The sequence below is a fragment of the Neophocaena asiaeorientalis genome, unplaced genomic scaffold (assembly GCF_003031525.2).
Source record: "Neophocaena asiaeorientalis asiaeorientalis breed wild unplaced genomic scaffold, Neophocaena_asiaeorientalis_V1.1 scaffold206, whole genome shotgun sequence".
Classification (NCBI taxonomy): domain Eukaryota; kingdom Metazoa; phylum Chordata; class Mammalia; order Artiodactyla; family Phocoenidae; genus Neophocaena; species Neophocaena asiaeorientalis.
The window spans coordinates 2,481,642-2,503,960 of record NW_020174578.1 but is presented as its reverse complement, the minus strand read 5'-3'; the positions used below and the strand labels follow the sequence as shown (position 1 = coordinate 2,503,960).

Sequence of the window (22,319 nt, the reverse complement as noted above, 5' to 3'; positions counted from 1 at the left end):
AACACAAACACGCACAGCATAGGAATTTCCCCCATCACAAAATAACTCTGGGGAAAATGCAGCTGTTGAAAGTGAATCTCATAAAGAAACAGTCCAGTGACGCTGATTCACAGGTGTCGTACACCGCAGATCCAGAGCTCTAGCTACCTCAGGCCCACACACAAGCCCTCAGTCACATGGTGAGACAGCTATGTCACCTTCATAGAGGGGATGGGGGAAGCAGGCTGATTTCCAAGTGTGACAGTGACTTTTCCCTTAATTAAGCGGACAAAAGGACGAAAATTTTACCAGAGACCCAAAGAAGAGAATCAAAATTAAAACCCAAAGCTCTAAATAATGGGTTGGACACAATGAAAAAGCAGGATTCTGGCTGCCAACCTCTCCCACTTGGCTCCCATAGTCGGCATCTGGGCCTGGTTTCAATAGCAGCTTTGTAGCCCACATGGCCGGCACCACCACCATCCCAGGGACTCCCTGCTCCAGAAAAAGACTGAGTGTGTCAGGGAGTGAGTGAGAGAGAGAGACAGGGGAAGGAGAGTGTGTGTGAGAGAGCGAGAGCCTCTGCCTCACTTGACCCTGAAGCTCCTACAGGCCTCACAACATCGGTAGATCCAACAACCATCATTTTCAAACCGTGACTCCACTGAAAATAACACTCTTTATGGCCCCAGCCTCTTCTCTGATTCTTTCTACAGATGCCCAACCCAAAATTAGTATCCAAAAATACAGGAGAATTACTCTTATTCCCGTTCACCGGTCTGAGGATCACTGGGCACATCCCTGCCCAAGAGTGTGTGCGTAACCAGAATCCACTCCTCTCTCACACCTCTCTCAGCACCCAGACCACGCACACCCTGACAGATGAACCACGGCTGTGGATTCTCTCCTCCCCCATCCCCTCTTGTACTCTCGCAGGCACATGTGCCAACAGTTCCCTATACCAGGTGGGAAGATGAATGAAATACCCATGGCCTGGGCAGCAGATGACTGGGGAGGTTTGGGGAGAAGGGAGGAGCTCCTGGGGAACACTGAGGACACAGCTGGGAGACACATGGGGAGCAGACAGGTAAGCGCAGAAACTCTAGACAGTTTCTCCCATGGAAGAACTTCTGTGATATGTTCTGATTTGGGTAAAGAAGCCAGTATTCACTTTACTACTTTGGGTATCACGGGCTAAGGAAGGCAAAAGCCTTGGTGGACCAAGATTAAATAATAACACATAGCAGACCTGCCTCCGTAGCAGAATGAGGAAGACACTGAACTATTAAAACTGGGAGAGGTAAGTCTGGCCCCAGCGACGTCTCCCACTCACTGGGCATCCAAGGGCCTCCATCTCCCCTCTCCAGACCGCGATTTCCTCAACCGTCACCCAAGGGACACTCCACGGGCTCTCTGAGGCCCTTGTCCTAGCGTCAGACCTTTGCAGCCCTGGGAACCCCAGTAGCATTCATTCATTCCATCTTCTACTCTTAGAATTATACTGTACCATATAATTTTTACTTGCAATAGGTACTATCACAATTTTTTACAGGAAGTAAAGTGCCAACTGGGACTGAGAAGATGACAAGAGAGTTATGAGCAGGAAACAGCAGCTTTCCAAAAACAAAACAAAACAAAACCATCAACCAAAGTTAAAAACACACTCTCTCCCCTCCCCCACTCCTTCTCAGCCTCTCCCCTCTCTGCACCCAGTAGGATAAAAAGTTAGGGGCCAGAGGTTCAGGCAGTGCTGTATTCTAGAAAGACAACCAGACTCGGAGTCAAGTATTTATTGGCTAGTTAATATTTCCAAGTTATTTAATCATCCTTGGCTATAAACGATCATCAAATTACAATGGTGATGAGAATTAGATGAAAAACCATTATAGGGGACTTCCCTGGTGGCGCAGTGGTTGGGAATCCGCCTGCCAATGCAGGGGACACGGGTTCGAGCCCTGGTCCGGGAAGATCCCACATGCCACGGAGCAACTGGGCCCGTGCGCCACAACTGCTGAGCCTGTGCTCTAGAGCCTGCGAGCTACAACTGCTGAGCCCGCATACCACAATACTGAGGCCATGCGTGCCTAGGGCCCGTGCTCTGCAACAAAGAGAGGCCAACACAATGAGAAGAGCACCGCATCGAAGAGTATCCCCCTGCTCGCCGCAACTAGAGAAAGCCTGTGTGCAGCAACGAAAACCCAACGCAGCCAAAAATAAATAAATACAAATTAAAAAAAAAGAAAAACCATTATAGTAAAACGCCTGCACAAAGCAAGTGTCCAAGTGTCAGTTAAATCCCTTCTTTCCACACTAACCTTAATCTGAAACCCATTACAAATACATACTTGTGCATGTGTACACATCACATGCACACACAAATACTCCATATACACATACCCACAAAATCATGCTCACCAGCTGTGATTGACAAGGCAGGGGGAGGGTTCCAATTCTGTGGTGCTTTCCAATGTTATTAACTCCATCTGTGGTTAGTGTAGGATTTTTTTTTTTTTTTCTTCTCCTCTTCCCCTCTCTAGGCTCTACCGCCAGAGCGACCACTGCTAAATCAGACCCTGTTAGCGCTTTCTCTCCATTTCTTCTAGTTACTCTTAAACACTTTCCAGAATGAATCTCATGCTCACATCTATTTACTGTATGTAGGTGATGGGGTAGGGCATAAGGAGTATTATTAGTTACAAAGTAGTATCTGTTTTTGTCTAGCAATAAAGGTTACTCTGGTCGAAAAAAGAACAGGTTTTCTGTCTGGGAGTCCCAACCATACATGAGTCAACCAGCCTATGTGATGAGCATTAAAAAAAAGAAAAAGAAAAATAGAAAATGCCAGTATGCACTACATGTAAAAGGGGTTAATACCATTTCATGAAACTTCTGTTTCAGTTACGTATGTGAGCACACTGATTGGTATGTAAAATGAATTTCATATGGTGGGTCACAGTCAAAAATGTTTGAAACCCACTGGGATGGGGCCAAGGAATAGGCAGGAGTCAGAAAGGCCTAGTCTCCCCACAGCTGTTCCTACTTCTTCCTGGGTCTTGCTGGTTTATAATCCTCCCTGGATTGTATCTTCTGCCATCCCAAGACCCTCACCCTTTTTCCTCCCACTCCAGCGCACAGTATCAAGTTTTTCAGAATGGCTTCCACACCTCATCCTTGCCAGACCAGGAAGGGAACTCCGGAAAGAAACTGTTCTGTTTTTTTTTTTTTCCCCTAATAGACACTCCACATTCCAGCAACCTCAGTGGAGTTAGGATAGAAAGACACACCTGCGCTTTCTTAAACCCTAGAACCAAGACTACAGCTCTCATCCCTCCAATCCTGAGAGCAGGGTCTTTCCCCGACTACCTAAGGCTCTCGGAGGGAGGTGTTTACTCATCCACTTTTGAACCCCATGAATTCTCTCACCAGTAAAATGCACACTTCCTTACTGGATGGTCAGGGTAAAGCCTACCTGAGGAGGCTTCTCTTTTCATCGGTCTCCAGCTTAATCCCTCAGTGCCACCCTTTAATGCTCCAGGCATCAATTCCTCAAAATAATACCGTCAGAGGTAGTGAACTTGGCCGCTCACAAAGTTACCGTGCAGGGAGGGATGGGGAGCAAGGGCGGGAAGCAGAGAACACGGAAGCTGAGGACGCTCAGTTTCGGACGGAATTCACCTGGGGGGCGTTCCTCCTCTTCAAGGGAGAAACCTTTTAAGCGAGCCCGAAACAAAAACAAAAGCCAGCGTGCCTGTGGCCACAAACGAGATCCTCTGTCAGCGGAGAAGCGCAAACACGACTGTGGGGACGGGCGCGCGGGCTGGGGATCCGCTGAGAGGCAGCGGGACGCAACGGAGACGGGGTCAGAAGCGCAGGGAACAAAGCCCCACGCCCCGACCTCCCGGGGACACCGGGCTCGCCCAAGGCAGCCAGGTCGGCATGGAGGGGGTTGCACGTGTGCGGGTGCGCGCGCAGCGAGCCCCTCCCCCGCCGCCCCCGAAGCCCAGTGGGCGGCGACCCTCTCCCCGCCCGCGGTCTCGGAGCGGCTCTCACCCGAGCGGGGGTCGAAGGTGACCACGAACACGGCCACCACCTGGTCCTCCTCCACGTCGCCCAGCTCCAGACGCCCGGGCTCCAGCAGCACCTGGGAGGCACCCAGCTCCTCGGGCTCCCGCCTCCTCGGCGGCTCCGTGGCCGCCCGGCCGCCCCCGCCGCCGCCCCAGCCCCGCACTCCAGCCTGCTGGTCCGGAGCTGGCCGCCCTCCCACCCAGCTCGGCGGAGTTGCGATCCTGCCAGAGAACGCGTTCTCCCTACGGGCTTCGCTGAACTGCGTGCCTGGTTTGAGACTTCACGGATGCATCTGCGCGCCCGGGGATAGGAAAAGTGCGGTGACATGGGCGCGCAGCCACTTGGAGCTGTCTACCTGCGCCTTCTCACCTAGGATTCCGTGGGATGACTGTACCGCCGTGAGCTGTTAAACGCCAGCATGATTTTGAAAGTCCCCTGGCCATATGGACCGTGACAGATAGGTGTTACATAACCCTGGATGTGTGTTCAGAGCTTCCGCCGTGCCGGGAGTGAAGCAGAAGCGGGGAGCCCCGGCTGCCCGCGTTGTTTGCGCTTGGGACGTGGCCTGATCCCATGAAGCTTTGGTGTCTGGCCTGGAGTAGTGTATGTAGCACCCAGTCGGTGTGCCCTTGAATGAGCTGGATAGTGCCTGACCCTGGCCTTCCTGGACCCTGCTTGGGGCTCCCCATCCGTTTCAGTGACTTAGTCTCTACAGAGAGTGGTGGACGACGGTCACTTACTTGCCCTTGGGGGGGCGTGGGGGAGAGGTTGATAAATATAGCCAAGATGAAAGCAGCCTCCATTCTTCAGGGTAAAATGCTGCATAGATTCTTTTATTGTTGTGTCATAGATTTTTGTCTGGAAGCAGCAGCCTTGGGCAGTCATTGAGGATCTCCTTGGGAAGGGGGGTTAAATCATCTTATCATTGCGTGTCTGGTACACAGATATCACTCTTCATCAACACCCCCCGGGTAACGCCTAGTGTCCTTCTGAGGGCAGGCAAACCCCAGGCCTTCCTGAACCTTGGAGGAATTGGGTGTCTGAACAAGTCTCTCTCCTCACTTCATTCTTTCTCACTATTTCAGTGGCTATTCCTGTTTCTTTTTCCCACCTCCTCTAATTACTTAACCACCAGATTTACCCCAAGGGGTGAGGCATTCAAAATGTTACTTCTAAATATAAAATGGGGAACTCTTAAAAAAATCCTTAATCCATTTCCAAAGCCATCAGCTTTAGTCTGACTTTCCTTTTTTTTCCAAGGGACTTCCTTTTCCTGACCTTTTGTGTGAGCCTCCCCCCAGCCCCGAATTCCCTAGTTTAATACCCTCAAGCTGTAGATATATATGAAGAAATAAACTCGTAATCTCCATCCCAATCGATTTTCTGTATAGACAGAAGACCAAAATGTCCAAACCCTAAACCTAGCGCCTTTTCCAATCTTCATTTAAGCGTGTGTTCTAGCTCACCAGCAGTCAGGTCAATCTTCAGACCCTAGTGCCTTGCATAACAACGGGTGCTCGACAAATATTTGTCAACTAAGCAAATGAATGAAAGTAGAGACTTAAATCTCTGCACAACCGGCCCCCTCCTGCCAGGCTTAACCTAGTATCTTGCACATAGTGGGTGTTCAAAAATGTTAATGACGCTGTTGACACTCTGCTTGACATACATTCACAGACTGAGAGAGGCCCTGTACCTGACCATCAGATTCATCATCTCTGTGTCTACTGAATTTCCTGAGATGATAGGAAGGGAATTAATTGCACTTAGCTATTAGAATAGATCTGGTGGGAAACTAGTGTTAAGGGCAATAAGAAATGAAGGTCGGTCACATTCAGAGACCCTCGGGTAAGGTTAAATTTTTTAATGAGTTCCCCTAGAATCCCGTATGTCTAAATTTTAAAGTAAAATTATTTCACTTTTACAAATAATATATCTACATTATGTAAAACATATAAAATAGATCTACTCTATAGAAATATCTCTACAATAAAAACACAATGTACATAAAATACATTATATAAAAGTACTTTTGATCTATCATCTCACCGCTGAATTGGCCCCTGAGAAGATTTTGCTTATCCTGTCTCATCCGTTCTAGGATGCAAAATTTCTCACTTGTTAGGATTGCTATGGCGACTTATAACTGCTGCTGGCCCCACTGAGGTCCGGGTCTCACCAGGGAGATTTGTGTTTGCTTTTGTCAGCCATCTGGAGGCACCACCAACCAGAGACTTCTCTGAGTTAAATTCTCTGCTGGAGGTTCCTTGGACCACGCTGGTAGTGTGAATTCAAAGTACAAGCTAGTGCGAGCCCTGCCTTTTAATTCCTAGGTGAGATTTTTTTCTTCTCTGCACCCAATGACAAAGTTGAGACAAGAAGTCTTCCTTGCCTGGCCCTCTCTGCGTGGGAGGTTTACTTGGCAAAGTTGTGTAGGGGGTATCATATTAGGCTCCCCATCATGGGCATTTTTTATTCTTAGTGGCATGTAAAAATAATGGTATAATAATGGTATATCTTAAAATAAATGATAGATTTAGTTGTTTTTCTTTTCTGTGTTTACATGTTGAAATCATACTGTATATCAATTTTGTATTCTTTTTTCCCCCTTAATATCAGACTGTGAACAGTTCGCTGTTCTATTAGAAAGTTTTATATGCATCATTTTAATTCTTTCTCTTGTATGTGTGTTTGAAAATTTATTTACTTAACCATTCTCATTGTTAGACAATCAAGCTCTTCCCTTTTTTGTTGTGCTTAAATTTCACTCTGAACTAACACTAGGTTCCTATTCTTTGCCGAGTCCAGCTGTGAAGAAAACAGACATCCCTTTGCATCAAGCTTATAGCCCAGCAGGGGAGGCAGCTATCAGGCAAAAAATGAAATCTAGAAGGAGGGGGTGACAGGCAGGGCAAGTACAATCAGCTCTTCAGGCTGCTGACATGACAGATTGCCAGAGGTGGCCGTACTGGATTAAGGTGTATCCATGTTTTGATTGTACTGCCAAATTGTTGATTCCCAAGTGAACAAGGGCATCAGTCTCATTTCCCTCTTGTCCCAGTTAGATAGTGCCATTTAAAATCTTTTTTTTTGGGCCAATTGTCAGATGACCATGGCATTTTGTTTTAGTTAACGTTTTGTGACTGAATCTAATCATGGTTTCGAAATACATGTTGGTGATTTGTGTTTCCTCTTCAGAGGACTGTCTGAAGACACGGTCCGAAGAATTGTTATCAATTTGCATGAGTTCTTTATGCAGTAAGAATATTAATCTTTTGTCATAATTTTTGTTAATATTACTTCCAATTTGCTGTATGGTTTCAATGCTACTTAATTGCTTTATGAAATATAGAAGTTCTAAATTTTATGTCATCAAGCTTATCAATTCTTTTTGTGATTTCTCACGTTGCTTTGACATTTATAAAGTTGTTCCCCTCCCAGAAATTTGATCGACCTTCACTTTTATTTTCTTCTAGTTATTTATGATTGATTTTCCACATTTGATCCCTTCATCTCTTCATTGTTTATATTGATATGTGATAGGAAGTGAGGCTCTAAAATATTTAATATTACTGATATTTACTAAGCTATATATTCTTCACCACTGACCTGCCTATTCTACATAAAATTTAAAGTTCTATTTCTAGGAGAGGTAGTCTTCTCTGTTTACTCTTTTTAAAAAATCTTCAGCTATTTCTTTGACGATGATTTTTCCATGTGAAATTTAAAATCATTTTAGCCAGTTTCAAAAAAATGTGATCTTTGTTCATTTGAAATTGCATGAGAATTACAGTTGACCCCTAAGCAACACAGGTTTGAAGGGCGCGAGTCCACTTATGTGTGGGTTGTCAGTAGTAGACACTACAGTGCTACGCCATCTGTCGTTGGTTGAAAGCACAGATGGGGACCCACGGATGCAGGGGAGTCTCAGATACAGAGGGCCGACTGTAAGTTACATGCGGATTTTTGACAATGCTGAAGGTTGAGCCCCAGCCCTTGCACTGTTCAAGGGTCATCTGTACATATTTACTGGAGAAGGGTCAACATCTTTATATAACTAAGCCATTTTATTTGGCCAGGTAGTCTTCCATCCATGTGAGGAATACGTTGCTCTGCCTCCATGATCAGTCTGCATAATTAGTGGACCAGGGCAAATACCAGTGGTCCAGACAGGAGTCCAGATTGTGGGACAAGCTGAGGTGTAACAGGGTGAAATTTAGAATGTGAATGGAGGAGACACATTTACTTTATACATTAGCCACACAGCTATAACGTCAGCCCCATCTACCCTGAATCATCTGTGCTTCGGGCACTTGTTGGCAGGATCCAAGTTGAAAGCACAGTAAATCACATACTACAGAGGCTGAGCTCCGGTTGAGCCATAAATGGTGTAGGGATTAATAGAATAGAATATATATTCAAAATTACTAAGTTATTTAAAATCCACACATCCCTCCCTTTTAGGCCTCTGAAATTTGCATTGGAGTTGGAAATTAAACATCTGAAACCTCGTAAAAGGTACCCATTCTGCGGTAGTGTCCATCATAAGGGTACACAGAACACATAGTGTGTGCCTTGATTCACAGCACCTACTGTGTGCCAAACCTTACTCCAGGTAATGGAAAAACAGCGTCAAGCAAGAGTTAAGTCCCTGTCCTCATGGAATTTAGATTCTCTTGGGGGTGGGATGAGGGAGACAATGTTTTAAATGAACCACTGAATATATAATATATGATGTAGTGGTAAGTGCTGTGAAGAAATGTGAAACAGGGTGAGGGACCAGAGAATGGGTGACGGGGTTGATGCGGAAGACCTCTCTGATAAATGACCTGTGAGCAGACAACTGAAGGAAGCGATGGGGTGAGTGAGACACGTGGGAAAGGTTTTGGCGTTTGGAGGAACAGTGAGGAGACTAGAGCAGAGAGCGGGTAGCAGGAATCAGACAGGTTGTTGGGTGGATCCTATGGCCCTGGGGGGCCTTGTAGAGGGGCTGGCTCCGTATTCTGAGTGAAATGGGAGTCCCTGGAGGATGTGAGTGCAGGATCCTTTTAGGAGGATCCCTTTGGCTGCTGGGTAGAGAGGGGCCGGGGGAAAGCAGGGGATGCCAGTAGGAGGAGGCTGAGAACTGAAAGAATTTCTCATAGGTTGGATGCACAGCTGCAGAGAAAGAGAGGAGTCAACGATCACTCGCAGATTTTTGGTATGTTTCCATTTACTGGGAAATGAAAAAATTGCGGGAGGAATAGGTGTGGTAGAAAAGATCAGGAGTTTGTTTTCGGGCGTGTTGAGATTGAGATGCCTGTTAGACAACCAGAGGGAGATTTGATTAGGTAGCTGCAAGTCTGAAGTTCAACAGAGAGGTATGTGACGCAGATATCAATTCAAGGGTCACCAGCTTACAGATGGGGTTTAAAGCTATGGGCTGGATGACGTTCCAAGGAAGTGAGTGTACACAGAGAAAAGTTTGGGCGACTGAGCTCAGGGACCTCCAGAGTTCAGAGGTCAGGAGATGAAGAGGAGCGAGTGAAGTGATTCAAGCACATTCTGGACAGGTATATATAATATATATATTTGGCATATATATATACATGGCAAAGATTAAATAATCAAATTGCATGCAGGACGAATAACGAGTAGCAATCTCCTTCTCCTCCAATCCCCTATACCCACACTCTCTTCTGAGAGACTAATATTTTAAGTTTCTGTCTTTAGAGTTTCTGCTGGTCACCTCCTGTGGAAGAGCTTTAATTCCTAATCACATTTCAAAAAAATCATTAAAACCTTGCCTTGCTTAGTTTTATGAAGGCAAAACTTCAGTGTGGGGATCTTGTAATTGGGTCAGAAGTGTGAAGAAATGACTGAGAATGTTTGACCAATGCCTTGGGACTTCTTGAGTCCCACCCCTCAGAGCAGAGAGAGAGAATGAGTCAAGATTGAGGTACAGTAGGTCCAGCTCTGAGGATGTCTTCTCCATCCCTACTAATTTCTTCCCATTAAAGCAGTGAGTGTGTGTGTGTGTGTGTGTGCATGCACGTGAGTGTTGTGTATGTTGTGTGTGTGTGAGAGAGAGAGAGACAGAGGAGACAGAGATCTCGCCTCTGTGGCTGCAGGGCTGGCTTTGGACACAGTCACATAGGCAACTACTACCTGCTCTAATTTTAGAGAACCTGGGAATGGTCAAATGCCACTTAAATTCTCCTAACTGTGGCCCATAGAGAAAAGATCAGACTAATGAATCTGTATCATTTTAAACTATCTGCTCCTTAAAATGTGGGCCGTACATCAACCATCTCTAAATTATTGGGATATGAGGTTAGAACTCTGTACCTGTTCTAAGAAGAATACTGTCTTGTGAGTGGACAAATAGTATATCTCTGTTATAACAGCTATTTTTTTTTTTTTTTTTTTTTTTTTTTTTTTTTTTTTTTTGCGGTACGCGGGCCTTTCACTGCTGTGGCCTCTCCTGCTGCGGAGCACAGGCTCTGGACGCGCAGGCCCAGCAGCCATGGCTCACGGGCCCAGCTGCTCCGCGGCATGTGGGATCTTCCCGGACTGGGGCACGAACCCGTGTCCCCTGCATCGGCAGGCGGGCTCTCAACCACTGCGCCACCAGGGAAGCCCTATAACAGCTATTTTGATGACTATCCTCTAGTTCTAGCAAATGGAAGACTCTGGCAAGAGAAGCAATTCATTAGAATCTGATTACTTATTACATAGTTATATAGTAGATTTCAAATAAATAGATTAATCTAAGGATTTTTACTAACGGCACCAAAGTATTCATGGGTGAAAGGACATGTTATCAGTGATCTGCTCTAAAATACTCCAGCACCCACCCCCAAGGAAGCTGCAGATGTAAACGAAACAAGACTGTAAAACTGCCCCCAATTTTTGAAGCTAGGTTATTGGTACATCAGGACTCGTTATACTATATTTCCTCTACTTTTGGCGTGTTTGAACATTTCCACAAGAAAAAGCAAAACAACAAGAAGAAAAGCTTTCATGATAGACTCATAAGATTTAAGATGACTTCCAGGCTTCATCTTACCCGGCCCACAGTCTTTCCTTGGAATTCTGTTCTGCTGGGAATGCTACTCATTAGACGTAGATGTACAAGGACTTCAAAAGAAATGTGGTGCCAAGTGTAAGTACCGCTAGTGAATACCGCTAATGATCGTCGTAATTCTCGCTAGGCTGACTGCGACCGACAGCCGCCGCTTCTCTGCACTCTCTCCTGGTGTGGGAAGGAGATCAAGAGAAGGTCCGCTTCGCGGTTCCTGGCTTTGCTGACCACCCTTGTCATGGGAAGAGAGCTGCTAGGAGTCAGGAGCACCTGAGACCCTTGATGGGATGGGTCCAGGCCCAGCACGTGCTCACCGTCACTGCTGCTGATGGATCTGTCCAGGGAGCTGAACAGTACACGTCGGTGATGAACATGTTCTGCTTTTTTCTAAGGTATTGCAAACATTGCAAATAAGGGCAAGGAAGACAATGGGGTTGAAGTAGGAGGGACCCGAGAGATACCACTGCCTACTCGTCCCTTTCCTCAGTGAGCTCGAGATTATTCCTCCATATGTTGATGGGGTCCATGGGCCCTTGTCTGAGAACACTGGTGCTGCACTGTTGCCTCTACAGGGCACGTTCTGGGGATAAAAGTCAACTTCTCTCCTCCACCACCTTGGAGTTCCCTCAAGTGTGTCTCTGGTCTTCAGATTCTAGGCCCAACAGTCCAAAGCCCAGAGAGTTGCTTTCAGCTTAAGCCTGCTTCAAGACTTCACTTCCCGTCCTGGAATCTGCCAGCTTCCCATTAAGCCTGGCAGTAAAAATGTCCAGTTCTTATCTGGGAAACCAGACCTCCCAATGGTTCCCAGTGGGGCAGTCCCATCAAATACATCATAATCCAGCATCGGTATTTTTTCAGAGTCTGGAATGAATCTTCAGTCTTCAGTAAATAATGTGGTAGAGCTTCGCTTTGACTTGTTCAAGCATTTATTACATTTCTCCCTCCTAACTGAGGAGACAATCAGGCTAGCATGTCCCTCCTTAGAGCAACAGACCCTCAAATATCTCATTTTCCGCGGCCTTAGCTTTACTTTTGCAAAGGAACAGTCTATCTCGAAGGTGAATGAATACAAGCTTCTACCTCCTGTGAATCCGATTTGAATTAGCTGGATTTTCCTGCTTCTGTCCTTCCCATCAGTGTCTCAGAGGCCTCAGAACTGAGGTTTGGTCAGAGCGGAGCTCTGAGTCTAGGAGCTTTCTCGTCACTCTGCAGTGTCTGCAGAAGGAGAGTTTCCCCCAAGCACACGGTTTGGGGAATCCAGCCCTAAGATGCAAAGCTGACCTCCTCCTTGTACCTCTTACTCCTGGGAACATTACCTTCCCGCTGTGCAGAAATCCCTATAGCAATATGAACAACATTCCACCTTCAAAAAAGTCAAATGCTGAGTATTTTAAACAAAATGAGATACATTAGTTTTACTTTCCCAAGTAAATTCAAAAACAGTTTATGGAACACCCACATATGTTCCACATTAAGGGAAAAATCCTCCCTCCTTTTCCTCTTATTGCCACAGGCTATTTGGGTTCCCCTTTTGACACCTCATCTCAACCGTGATGCTAAGCTTTGTGCCTGGGATGGATGCCTGTGGCATTAACATGCACTGGAGCAAAGATGGGATCTTTCACAATGTGAAGAGGCTAAGGACAGAGAAGAGAGTAAAGCATGACACCAGAAATAGTGGGGCTGCGTGCCAGAGGCCAGATGTGCACCTCCAGGGATTCCCTTGGGCCATCAAGGTCGGCAACTGCCCAATTCTCATTGTTCTATTTTCCAAATCGGGAATATTCTTTTCGTACTTGTTATTATACCTTTCTTATCCTGAAGCCTTAGCCGCAATCATCTGCTGAGTGATAATATATGGATGGTGAATGGCACAAGTTATATACCATTGGTCATCACGGTGGCATAGTTGCCTCCCTAGGCAAACAGTGCAGTCATAAGTAAAGGGAATTGAGAATTCTAGCAAGGCAGAGAGGAAAGGCAGGGGTGATGATAAAAACCAACCTGGCCTACTGGATAACACCCAATACACCAGCCCCTGTGCCCTGGCTGCAGGCCCGTGATACAGTCAGAGGGTTTCAGGTTGGTCCCATCCTGCCTGAGAACAGAGCAAGCCTCTAGCTGGCCTGGAGAGGTGACCAGCCACAGCCTTGAGAGGGGAAAACTGATCAGCACCAAGGCTGTAGTGAAGGAATTATATCACATGGCCCGCTGGTTTGTAAACAAGAAACTCACCACGAAGCCGGGAATCTCAGTTAACAGGAATTTCTTTACCGGCCTCCCCTCCCTGTGGATGACTCTATTTTCCTTGGCCCCTGTGGGATGCCAAGTGTCTGACAAAGGTGAGCAGTGAGCTACCCTGTTGAGTGATTTGGAAAGTTTGCGTGGCCAGAGGGACTGGGGAAGGACAAAGGAAGGATTGGGTGGTGTGCACATCTACAAAAAGCTGGGGCATGAGAAGGCGTTTAGCTGCAGAAACACTTTCCCAATCACCCCCACCCCAGTTACTCTTCACTTGGATTAACCTTCTCATGAGTTCAGGTGGGAAATGGGAAAGGAGGGAGAAAAAAGAAAGGGGCGGAGGGATTGGTGAAGAGAGAGAAGGTGGAAGATGGGTGACAGGCAATGGGTAACCAAAGACCATCATGAGAAGGGACGTTGAATTTGTTTCAGTCAAGACCAAACTCATCCTTAGCACCTCTCTTTGGGTCCACGTTTGTCATGTAAATAATTCCTCATGTCCAGTCCCTCCAGAGTCACCCCTGAGGGCACTGGGGGCTCCTGTACATCATTTTCCTTTTTCATGTAGTGCCTTTCACATGGTTTCTCCTACAAAGTGATGTTGGTGGCCTTTTTTTTTCTTCAAAGAGCTTTTTTTTTTTTTCCCCTCTCCATAGGGGCCTCTCTGAGAAAGAAATTGAATAATGTATGTTAAAGATATCTAAACAGTAAGAAAACATATTTTACAAAATAAGGTGTTTGGGGCCCAAGTAATTGCTATTTTCAAGTGATACATATATCTGCTTCTCTGTTTGCTGATCTTTCTACCTTTCATTTTTTCAGTGTGAAAATGTGTCCGGTTCCCTAAAAGCTTTAACTGCTAACACCTGGGGGTGGGCGGAGGGTGTGGAGGTGCCTGAATTAGGACAGGTATGTCTGGCAGAGATCTCAGGTGTGTCTCTATTAGGGAGATGAGCTCCCGCCAAGATATGTTAGCGGCTGTTTAAGGATCATTATGATATCCAGGTGATACTGAGTTCTAAGGAACTGCCGCTAGCCACTGGGTAGGTGGGAACTGGGGGAGAGGAGAGGGTGATATTTCTAAATGGTAGGTGTAAAAGAGTGAAAATAATTTCTTTCCAATAATGAGCTCGTTCCCAGTGGGCGAATATGTATTTTTAAAGCCATGCTAAATTAAAGAATCCAACTGTTTCCCTAGTAATTTGTTGCACATGGGTTCAGGGAGACTGTGGGATATCCAGAAGCATTCTATACATAATTGGATTTAATTGCTCAAAGAGTTACTGGAGCCTTCTTTAATCAGAATGGAAATAAGGAGAAGCTGAGATCACACAGATACGTGGTACTTAAGTGAGTAGACCAAGGGTGTGTCTCCATGTAGCTGTTAGTTGGCAGAAGGAAAGCCGGGCTAGAGTTAGGGAACTTGCCAGGTTGCTTTCTTTTCTCCTCCTTATTTCTGCAGCTCTGTAGTGTTTCCTGCTGAGAGGTCTCCTTGCCTAGATTCTAAAGCTCTTTGGCTGAGATGGGTGACAACGATGAGGACAGAGAACTGAAGCAGAAATTAAACTTTTCCTCTTGTGAGGAAGAGCATGAGAACGAAGGGCAGAAGGAAGCACAGGAGAGCAAGGAGCCCCGGAGCCGAACCCCCGAGAAGCCTGGAGCTCAGGATTCAGGATCTGTTCAGGCGGTAGAGCTTACACCCGTCAGAACTCCCCTTAGTGACGTACGTGACCTCAACACATTTCAGGAAAAAGGCCAAGCGAGTCCAGGTCAGGGTCTGAGAACTCCAGTGTCACACTCTCTCACACGTCCTGAAACCCCAGCCCCGCCAGACAAGGGCAAGCCGCCGCGCTGCGAGAGCCCCTTCACTCCCAAAGTAAGTCCATCGCTGGGGAGGAGGGAGCCAGGCCGCTGAGGTCTGTGTTCCTTCAGTTCGGCGGACGGAGAACGAGGGCCCAGTCCTATGTATGTGTGACAGATCTGTTTCACAGGCTGTATCTATCTTCAGTTCCGTATTTCCTGGTGAAAATGAAGACGAGTTTAAAGTTACCAGAAAACAGAATTAAGTGTCTTGCCAGCTGTCTTCTTAAAACCATTGGTGTAGGCCACAGATAGATCTTGGGTGGGGAAAAAGTTCCTAGTGAAAGAATATTGGAACTGGAAAAAATACTGAGATCTACAGCCTGACCTGTACTCTACCTATGAGAAAACCAAGGTCTCAGGAGAGAAAGTGGCCTGTAGCTCAGCCAACGGCAGAGAAAGGACTGAGAAACATGCTCTTTGGGGCTTGGTCTACTGTTCCTGCCATTACGCCAACTGGCTCTATTCTTCTGTGATTATTTACTAATATTTCCTAATATAAGAATGTTCACGTTCACTATTTAACATATTTTTTATCTCTTTGCTGCTGCTCTTTCCAGAAAGAAGTCCTCTCCCTTCCTTGGTCTAGTGAGGTACAGGCTCTTATATGTGAACACAGAGGTAACTGGTTGATACTCCTTTATAAGCTGAGGATGGCAAATAAGTAAAGGTCCCAAGTAAGCAGGTTCCTTTATCCTTGCTGTGATTGAGCTCCTGTTACATCATTCATGTTATTAAAGCCGGGACTGGGGCAGGGTTACCTCTAATAGACTGGTGCTGTGGTGTGTGAGCCTTAGGCCTGGAATCAGCTCCCGCGGCCTCAGCTTGAGGTGCTTAAATCATCAGAATAACATCTGTGCTTCTGACGGCAGCGCAGTCGCTGTCAGCAGGTCTCTTTTGTACCTGCTGAGTATGGGTACCACAACTACCAGGAAATACTGGTCTTCTTGTTTGAATGGTAGACAAGCTACTTTAATACGCTCATGCGTCTGCCTGTGGGTTTTTCAATGGTCCCAATAACCAATCAATTAACCATTTATTTTCTGAGAACCCACTGTGGGCTGGGAGCATGAGGCAGTCTCTGGCAGGGGAGACGTGCCTACGGATACTATGTGATAGGTGATTCAAGAGTGGTCAGAGTTCTCTGGGTGGACCGCTTCTCAGTGGGTAGACAGGAAAGAAATGAAGGTGAAGGAAGCATATGAAGGGCAATGAAAGTTGGTATGGTTTTCATACATGGAAATTGTGGGGAGAGTGGGCTAGGAGCATGTAGTTCAGAACAAGAGTAAGCAGGGGGAGACACGGCACGGTATGTGTATTTCATCCACTCACTGAAAACTTAATTGAACACATTGATATGCTAGCAGACCTTCTGCTGGCAAACCCTTCACTACCTCAAAAAGTGCCTACAGAATGAATAAAGGTAAACAACAACGGTAAATAAAGTTCAGATCAGGTATGCTAGAGGACTTGTAGAGCATGATGAGAAAAAGTGGGGAATTAAGTTTCGAGATATCCAGGACACCTTTCCAGAGGAAGTAATGTTTGAGAGCAGTCTTACAGGATGATTCGCAGTTTGCTAGGAAAAGAAGGGAGTGAGAGCTCGAGGCTGAGGGAAAAGCATCTACCAAGCTATGGAGGGGAAAGGTCACACTACACCTGGAAAATCGCTTGTTATTCAGAGTGGCAGGGGTCTGGCAGTGAGGCCGGAGTAGGTAGGTAGCTGCTACACTGAGATTTTATCCTGAAAGTGTTGAGAGAGCCATTAAATGGTTTTGGTCAGAGGCAGTTTTGAAAAATCGTGACCTTCACGTGAGGGATGGAATGGAGTGGGAGAGACCATGGGGGCAGGGCAGTATTCATAATAGATCTACTGAGAAAAAAGAAGGGACTGAACTTGGATAGTGGTAGACAGTGATGAGTTGAGAGATGCTTAGGAATGGCTAACTGACTTGATGGAGGGGTTGAGGGAAAAGGAGGGACCTAGGGTGTTGTGAGGCTTCCTGCTTGCTTGACAGAGTAGATGGTACCTTGAATCAAGGTAGGTGACCTTAGAGGATGTACAGGTTTGGAGAAAGAGATGTGGTGTAAATCGTTGGATAAGTGGTTCTGCAGTGCAGGAAAACCACCTAAGTTGAAGATCTGTATTTGGATATCATCAGCATTTAGGAAGTTGTTGAAGCCATGGGTGTGTTTAAGTTTACAGTCTGTGTGCCAGAGTAAGAAGAGGAGTGGTCCAAGCTAGGGACCCTAGAGATGCCAAGATTTGAGGGACAGAAAGAAAACAACATTTGGGAGGGAAACTCGAAATGCAACTGGGAATGTACACACTTTACAAAAAATATAGTTTGGATCGAGGTCAGAGGAGAGAGGCCGGGGGATGATAATTCATAATGTTGTGCTAAAGACAGGAATGCAGAGGAAAGGAGGATTGGCTTAGTTCAGCCTTGCCCAGGGGATAGGACCAGAAATCATGGGAAACGACTTCAGGTCCCCATGAGGACTTCCTAGCACAATTATCTAGAGATAGAAGAGCTTCCTTAGGAGGTAGTAAGGTCCCTGTGGCTAAATGCATTCAACGCTCTTTGATGACCACTTGGTAGAAAAACACTGTACCGGGGATTCAAGCATCAGGGAACTAATTGTACCAACTGGACCTTTAAAGCCTTTCCCAGTCCCTGTGATGTTGTGTCTTAGTGGGAGGTTGCCTCCTTCTCCTCTCACCATCTTCAGAAGTCAAGGAGCTATTCCCCAAATTTCCTTTCTCTTAATCATCTGTAGTAAGAGCTGTTACTTATATAGAAGTAGCTACGCTCTCTGCAACACGTTTATACCCTCAACCTGGTCATCTTTCCAGAAATTTTCAGTCTACTTTACTTCTAGGCAGAACTCACTTTCATAAATCTTGTTGCAAGCTGTGTTCTTTTAGGTTTCAAAAGGATTACTCATAATTCTATCACTTTGGCAATAAAATCCATATTAACATAACATCATTTACTATATTGTAAGTGGAGTTCCCAAAATCTATCAGCCCTCATATTTCCAGACTAGGAATTCTGATAGTCTTCCCTGATAGGAATACTTTTCCTTACTTTTATCTGAAAAGTTTCTAGGCCTCTTTGTTGTCCTCGAACTGTAGCAACTGGAACTATGTGAAACATACCAGATGTGGATCCCAGTGTGGATGCCCCACTGTTTCATATGTGACAGATGCATTTGATTTTCCATATGATAATCACCATCACAAGAAAACTGTTTCAGAAAATGATTTACTATAATTCTAAATTCATTTCCTGAATCACATTGACAACTGAGAAATATCATCCAGTATAGTTTTATTTCTTTTGAACCAATACTCAACCCTTACAATAAACTTATGGGAAAATTATTTGTCATTGATGGCTTTGTCTGATAATATCCCCAGGGCTGTTGACCCTCTGAACTCTAAGACGTATGCAAAACCCTTGGCAAAACTCTTGACTGTGTCAATTTTTCTTCACTTAAAAAAATGTTAGGCTGCTATGTGTACTCTATAGCTTCCGTCATTTCTGCTTCTATCAATCATTTAATGAGTATTTCTGCTTCTATCATTAATTTAATAATGAGTATTCATTAGTAAGTTTAATATCCATTCTTTGTAGCCTCACATTCTTCAATTACATTTTTATATACTGAATCATATTGTAATCTAGCTTCTGCTTCTACACTCGAAAGTCATGTGCAGAGAATATCAAAACAGAACTCTTTTCCGAAGAGCCTCACAGTACAAAGATTACACTATGAGCTTACAGCATGGCCCCTGTGTCTACTACTGTCCTCTTGCGGATCTATTACGCAGCTATTCCTCTGGCCCCTGGCACTTAGGTCATTATAGCATATTCTGCCATCTCATCAGAATTCTTTGTCTTTGATTTCTCCCCTCTGTCGTTTGATTTAGTTCTGGTTAGGTTTTAGGCCGATGTTCTCTTACTGTACCCCACTTGGAGTGGTAAGCCCTGCACATTTTCCTATTGACTGGTATGCTAGTTGTAGCCACTGCAAAGCCTTGCATCTTAAGGGCTTAGAGTATTACTTTTCAGTCTCCTTACCCCACTTTCTGGAACTTTTCTCAATTTGTGCTACATTTTTAGTGGACTTGGAAACTTCTTTTTCCATGTTTAGATAGTCTATGAAATCTTTCCCTTACAAAGTGATTATTTCTGAAACATCAATGAACTGCTGATGAATGGACTGTGCGTTCCTTAAGAGCCAGAATTCACCTCTGGTCCCTTCAGCACCTAACCCAGCATCTGCTACTTAGTAGGTACCAAACAAATATTGGGATGAATAATTGAGGGGAAATTAACTATACAGTCTGAGAACGTAAGCACTAGGTCTTCTAGAGTCATTTTCATTTGTCTAAGCTGAAAGGTCATCTTTAAAAAGCTGGGGGTAGGACTAGAATTGGTGGTCTCAGAGCTGACTATCAGAATCGCCCAGGGGAAGAGGGTGGAGCTTAACAAAAGTATAGATTGCTGTGCTGATCCCAGGAATCAAAATATCTAGAGGTAGAGTGGGAATCTGTATTTTTCATAAGAGGACCAGTTACAATGTTTGCAGTGAACCAGATACCCTCTAAGGAGTATCTTTCAGCAATAACTTTCTTTGGTTCAAATATTAATTAACTAACTGATACAGAACGCTTTTTAAAAAATTACCTCCATTCTGATTTGCCTTTTATCATCCTCATTCAGGGCCAGGTGAGCCAGCCGGAGATCTCTTCAACAGGGAAGCTCCCCTCCCGAAGCTCTAAGCATCTGAAGCTCACACCTGGTCCCTTCACCGACGCGATGACCTCACTGGCTCTGGTCAATATTAATCCCTTCACTCCGGAGTCCTATAGGAAACAATTCCTTAAATCCAATGGCAAGCGGAAAACCCGAGGCGACCTGTAAGTGTCCTGTTGCTATGACTTTTGAGAACTGATCTTACTATTGCCAAGTGGAAGGGGGAGTGTTAAACATTAGGAATAAACGAGAAGTCTGTCTGAATGAGTCGACATCGTGTTTATATATTCCCTCCTTTCTAAATGTCAGCGCTGGCTTTAACCTTCTTTGTCACAGAGATCGTAACACCTTTCCATTCTGAAGTGTACCGTGAAATGCCTTCTCTTTGAAAGAACAGGGCAGAGTAAGCAATAGCTCTGTCTTATATTAGGAAGTTGAATGGGCTATGGAACTGCACTCAAGGGCTCCCCTCTGGTTACTACGAGTCCAGCAGTTGGGGAGGGTGTAGTTCTCGTTCCAGAGAGTATATTGCTGTTTTGAGTTTAGTGGTGTGACTGGTGATGACAGCTACAGAGCAAGGATTTGAACTTCTCTGCAGGTGATGGAAGGCTGGCTGAAGAGAAAAAGGGAGTCCTCCTTTCGGAGGTGCTAATAAATGGAAAGCCAGCTGCATTGTTCCACAAAGGCCACTGAATGGTAGAAATCACCTAAATAAGGAGAGTGAGATTACTCAGGGACATTTCTTTACCGTATCCTCAATGCAGCTTTTTTATAGACTGGAAGCACCTCTGAAACAGGCCGGTCATTTATGCTTAGAGGTACTCGGCAAAATAAACGCACAGCTAACAATCTAAAAGCCTGTAGAACAGTTAATGTGCTGTGTTCTTTTGGAATCCATGACTACATATTAATCAGCCTTGTAGCCAGAATAGGTTTTTCTCAATACTATTTCCTGGGTCTTAAGTAAACAGGACTTCAGCACAAGCACACTGGTCTATTCTTGTTACTAGGCCACTGCTTTTAGCTCTTTAGGATCTTTGTAAACCTTCAGAGTGAATGGCTTCACCTCTCACTGAAGCTAGCAGGAAAAGACTGCTGATTTGAATTCCTGGCCCTGAAAGTGATGACATTTTAGTACAATAACTTAGTGATGCTGAGAGGGTATTTTCCCCTCTTCTTCACTGTGGTGTTGTTATTTTATAAAGTATTAGAATGTAGTATTAAATGTAAGTCACAAGTGTCCTGCATCACCTAATTTGCACGCGTGTAATGTCCTCCACTTGCCCCTTCTACACTGTACTCGTCCGGAAGAAGAACCTAGCTGGCTGATCTAGAAACTGAAATTTTGCTTAAAGATCCAGGATGCATCTGCTCGTGCCAAAGAGGGTGTCCGTCAGAGACTTCAGCTTAATGAAAAGTAATTGAAAACATCTTTGCCAGGATTAGAGCGCATTCTGCCATACTTACAGTTGGCTTGTGAACCTAAGACAGGCCGGGTTCTAAGGGAGGCGGGTGTTGCAGGGGAAACGTACACTGGTGATGAAGAGCCCTTAGAGTTTCAGGTACGTTCTGCGCACTCTCTTGATCCGCATCTCAGCATACCTTGTTCCATTTGCCTAAAACCCTGTTCTTTTGTCTTAGCTGGTTCCTACTCATTCTTGGAATCTGAGCTTACATGTCCTCTTTTTTGGGAAAGGCTTTTACTCTTCAGATAATGAATTGGGTGCTGTCTATGGTATCCCTTGATATCTTGTTTTTATCCTGTCCTAAGTTCCTGTATTGAAAATTTCTGTTTATCCCTGTGCCCAAATCTAGATTGAAGAGGGGACGTAATTGTCTTATTTACTTGTAGAGCCCCCAAACCTAGCATAGTACTAGGCTCAATAAGTGCTAATCATAATCTGATATCACTTTTTTTTTCCCCAAGTGAGGAAGCTGGTCCAGGAGAAGGCAAGGTAGAACAAGGGCTGCCTGCCAAGGTGAGCACAGTTCTTTGGTCCAGCCATCGTAACACAGTCATTTCATCCTAATGTCTCCTTCTTTCTCCCTCACTCCCTCCTTTCTCCTTGCTCTCCTCTCCAACCCTCCACACACCTTACCAGACAGTGTCTAACAAACCTATTGCTGAACCATTACCTTGGAGTATTCTTCAAGGCTACTGCTACTGTCTTTGATCTGGGGAAAAATTATATACTCCAGAAGAAGTGAAGGGAAAAATCAAGATCTTTAAGGTCCAAAAATGAATAAGACAAAACAGAGAAAAAGGGCATAAAGCCAGAGGTCTATACGTAAAATTTAGCTCTTAAATGTGTCAGTATCCATTGATTTTTATAATGTTGATCTAG

General features: G+C 45.2%; 2 protein-coding genes across 2 annotated transcripts in view; one reads left to right on the top strand and one right to left on the bottom strand.

Annotated features, from left to right (window-relative positions):
- DENND11 (DENN domain containing 11) overlaps positions 1-4,733 on the bottom strand; it is a 43,132-nt gene extending 38,399 nt beyond the window's left edge. The window contains exons 1-2 of the mRNA XM_024758084.1: positions 4,513-4,733; positions 4,030-4,265 (exon numbers count right to left, since the gene is read on the bottom strand). Coding sequence (XP_024613852.1) covers positions 4,030-4,265; positions 4,513-4,733 — 457 coding nt within the window. The remainder of the gene's footprint in view (positions 1-4,029; positions 4,266-4,512) is intronic.
- A 10,137-nt stretch (positions 4,734-14,870) lies between these two features.
- WEE2 (WEE2 oocyte meiosis inhibiting kinase) overlaps positions 14,871-22,319 on the top strand; it is a 21,460-nt gene continuing 14,011 nt past the window's right edge. The window contains exons 1-3 of the mRNA XM_024758087.1: positions 14,871-15,224; positions 19,942-20,138; positions 21,902-21,953. Of these exons, the coding sequence (XP_024613855.1) occupies positions 14,871-15,224; positions 19,942-20,138; positions 21,902-21,953 (603 nt within the window). The remainder of the gene's footprint in view (positions 15,225-19,941; positions 20,139-21,901; positions 21,954-22,319) is intronic.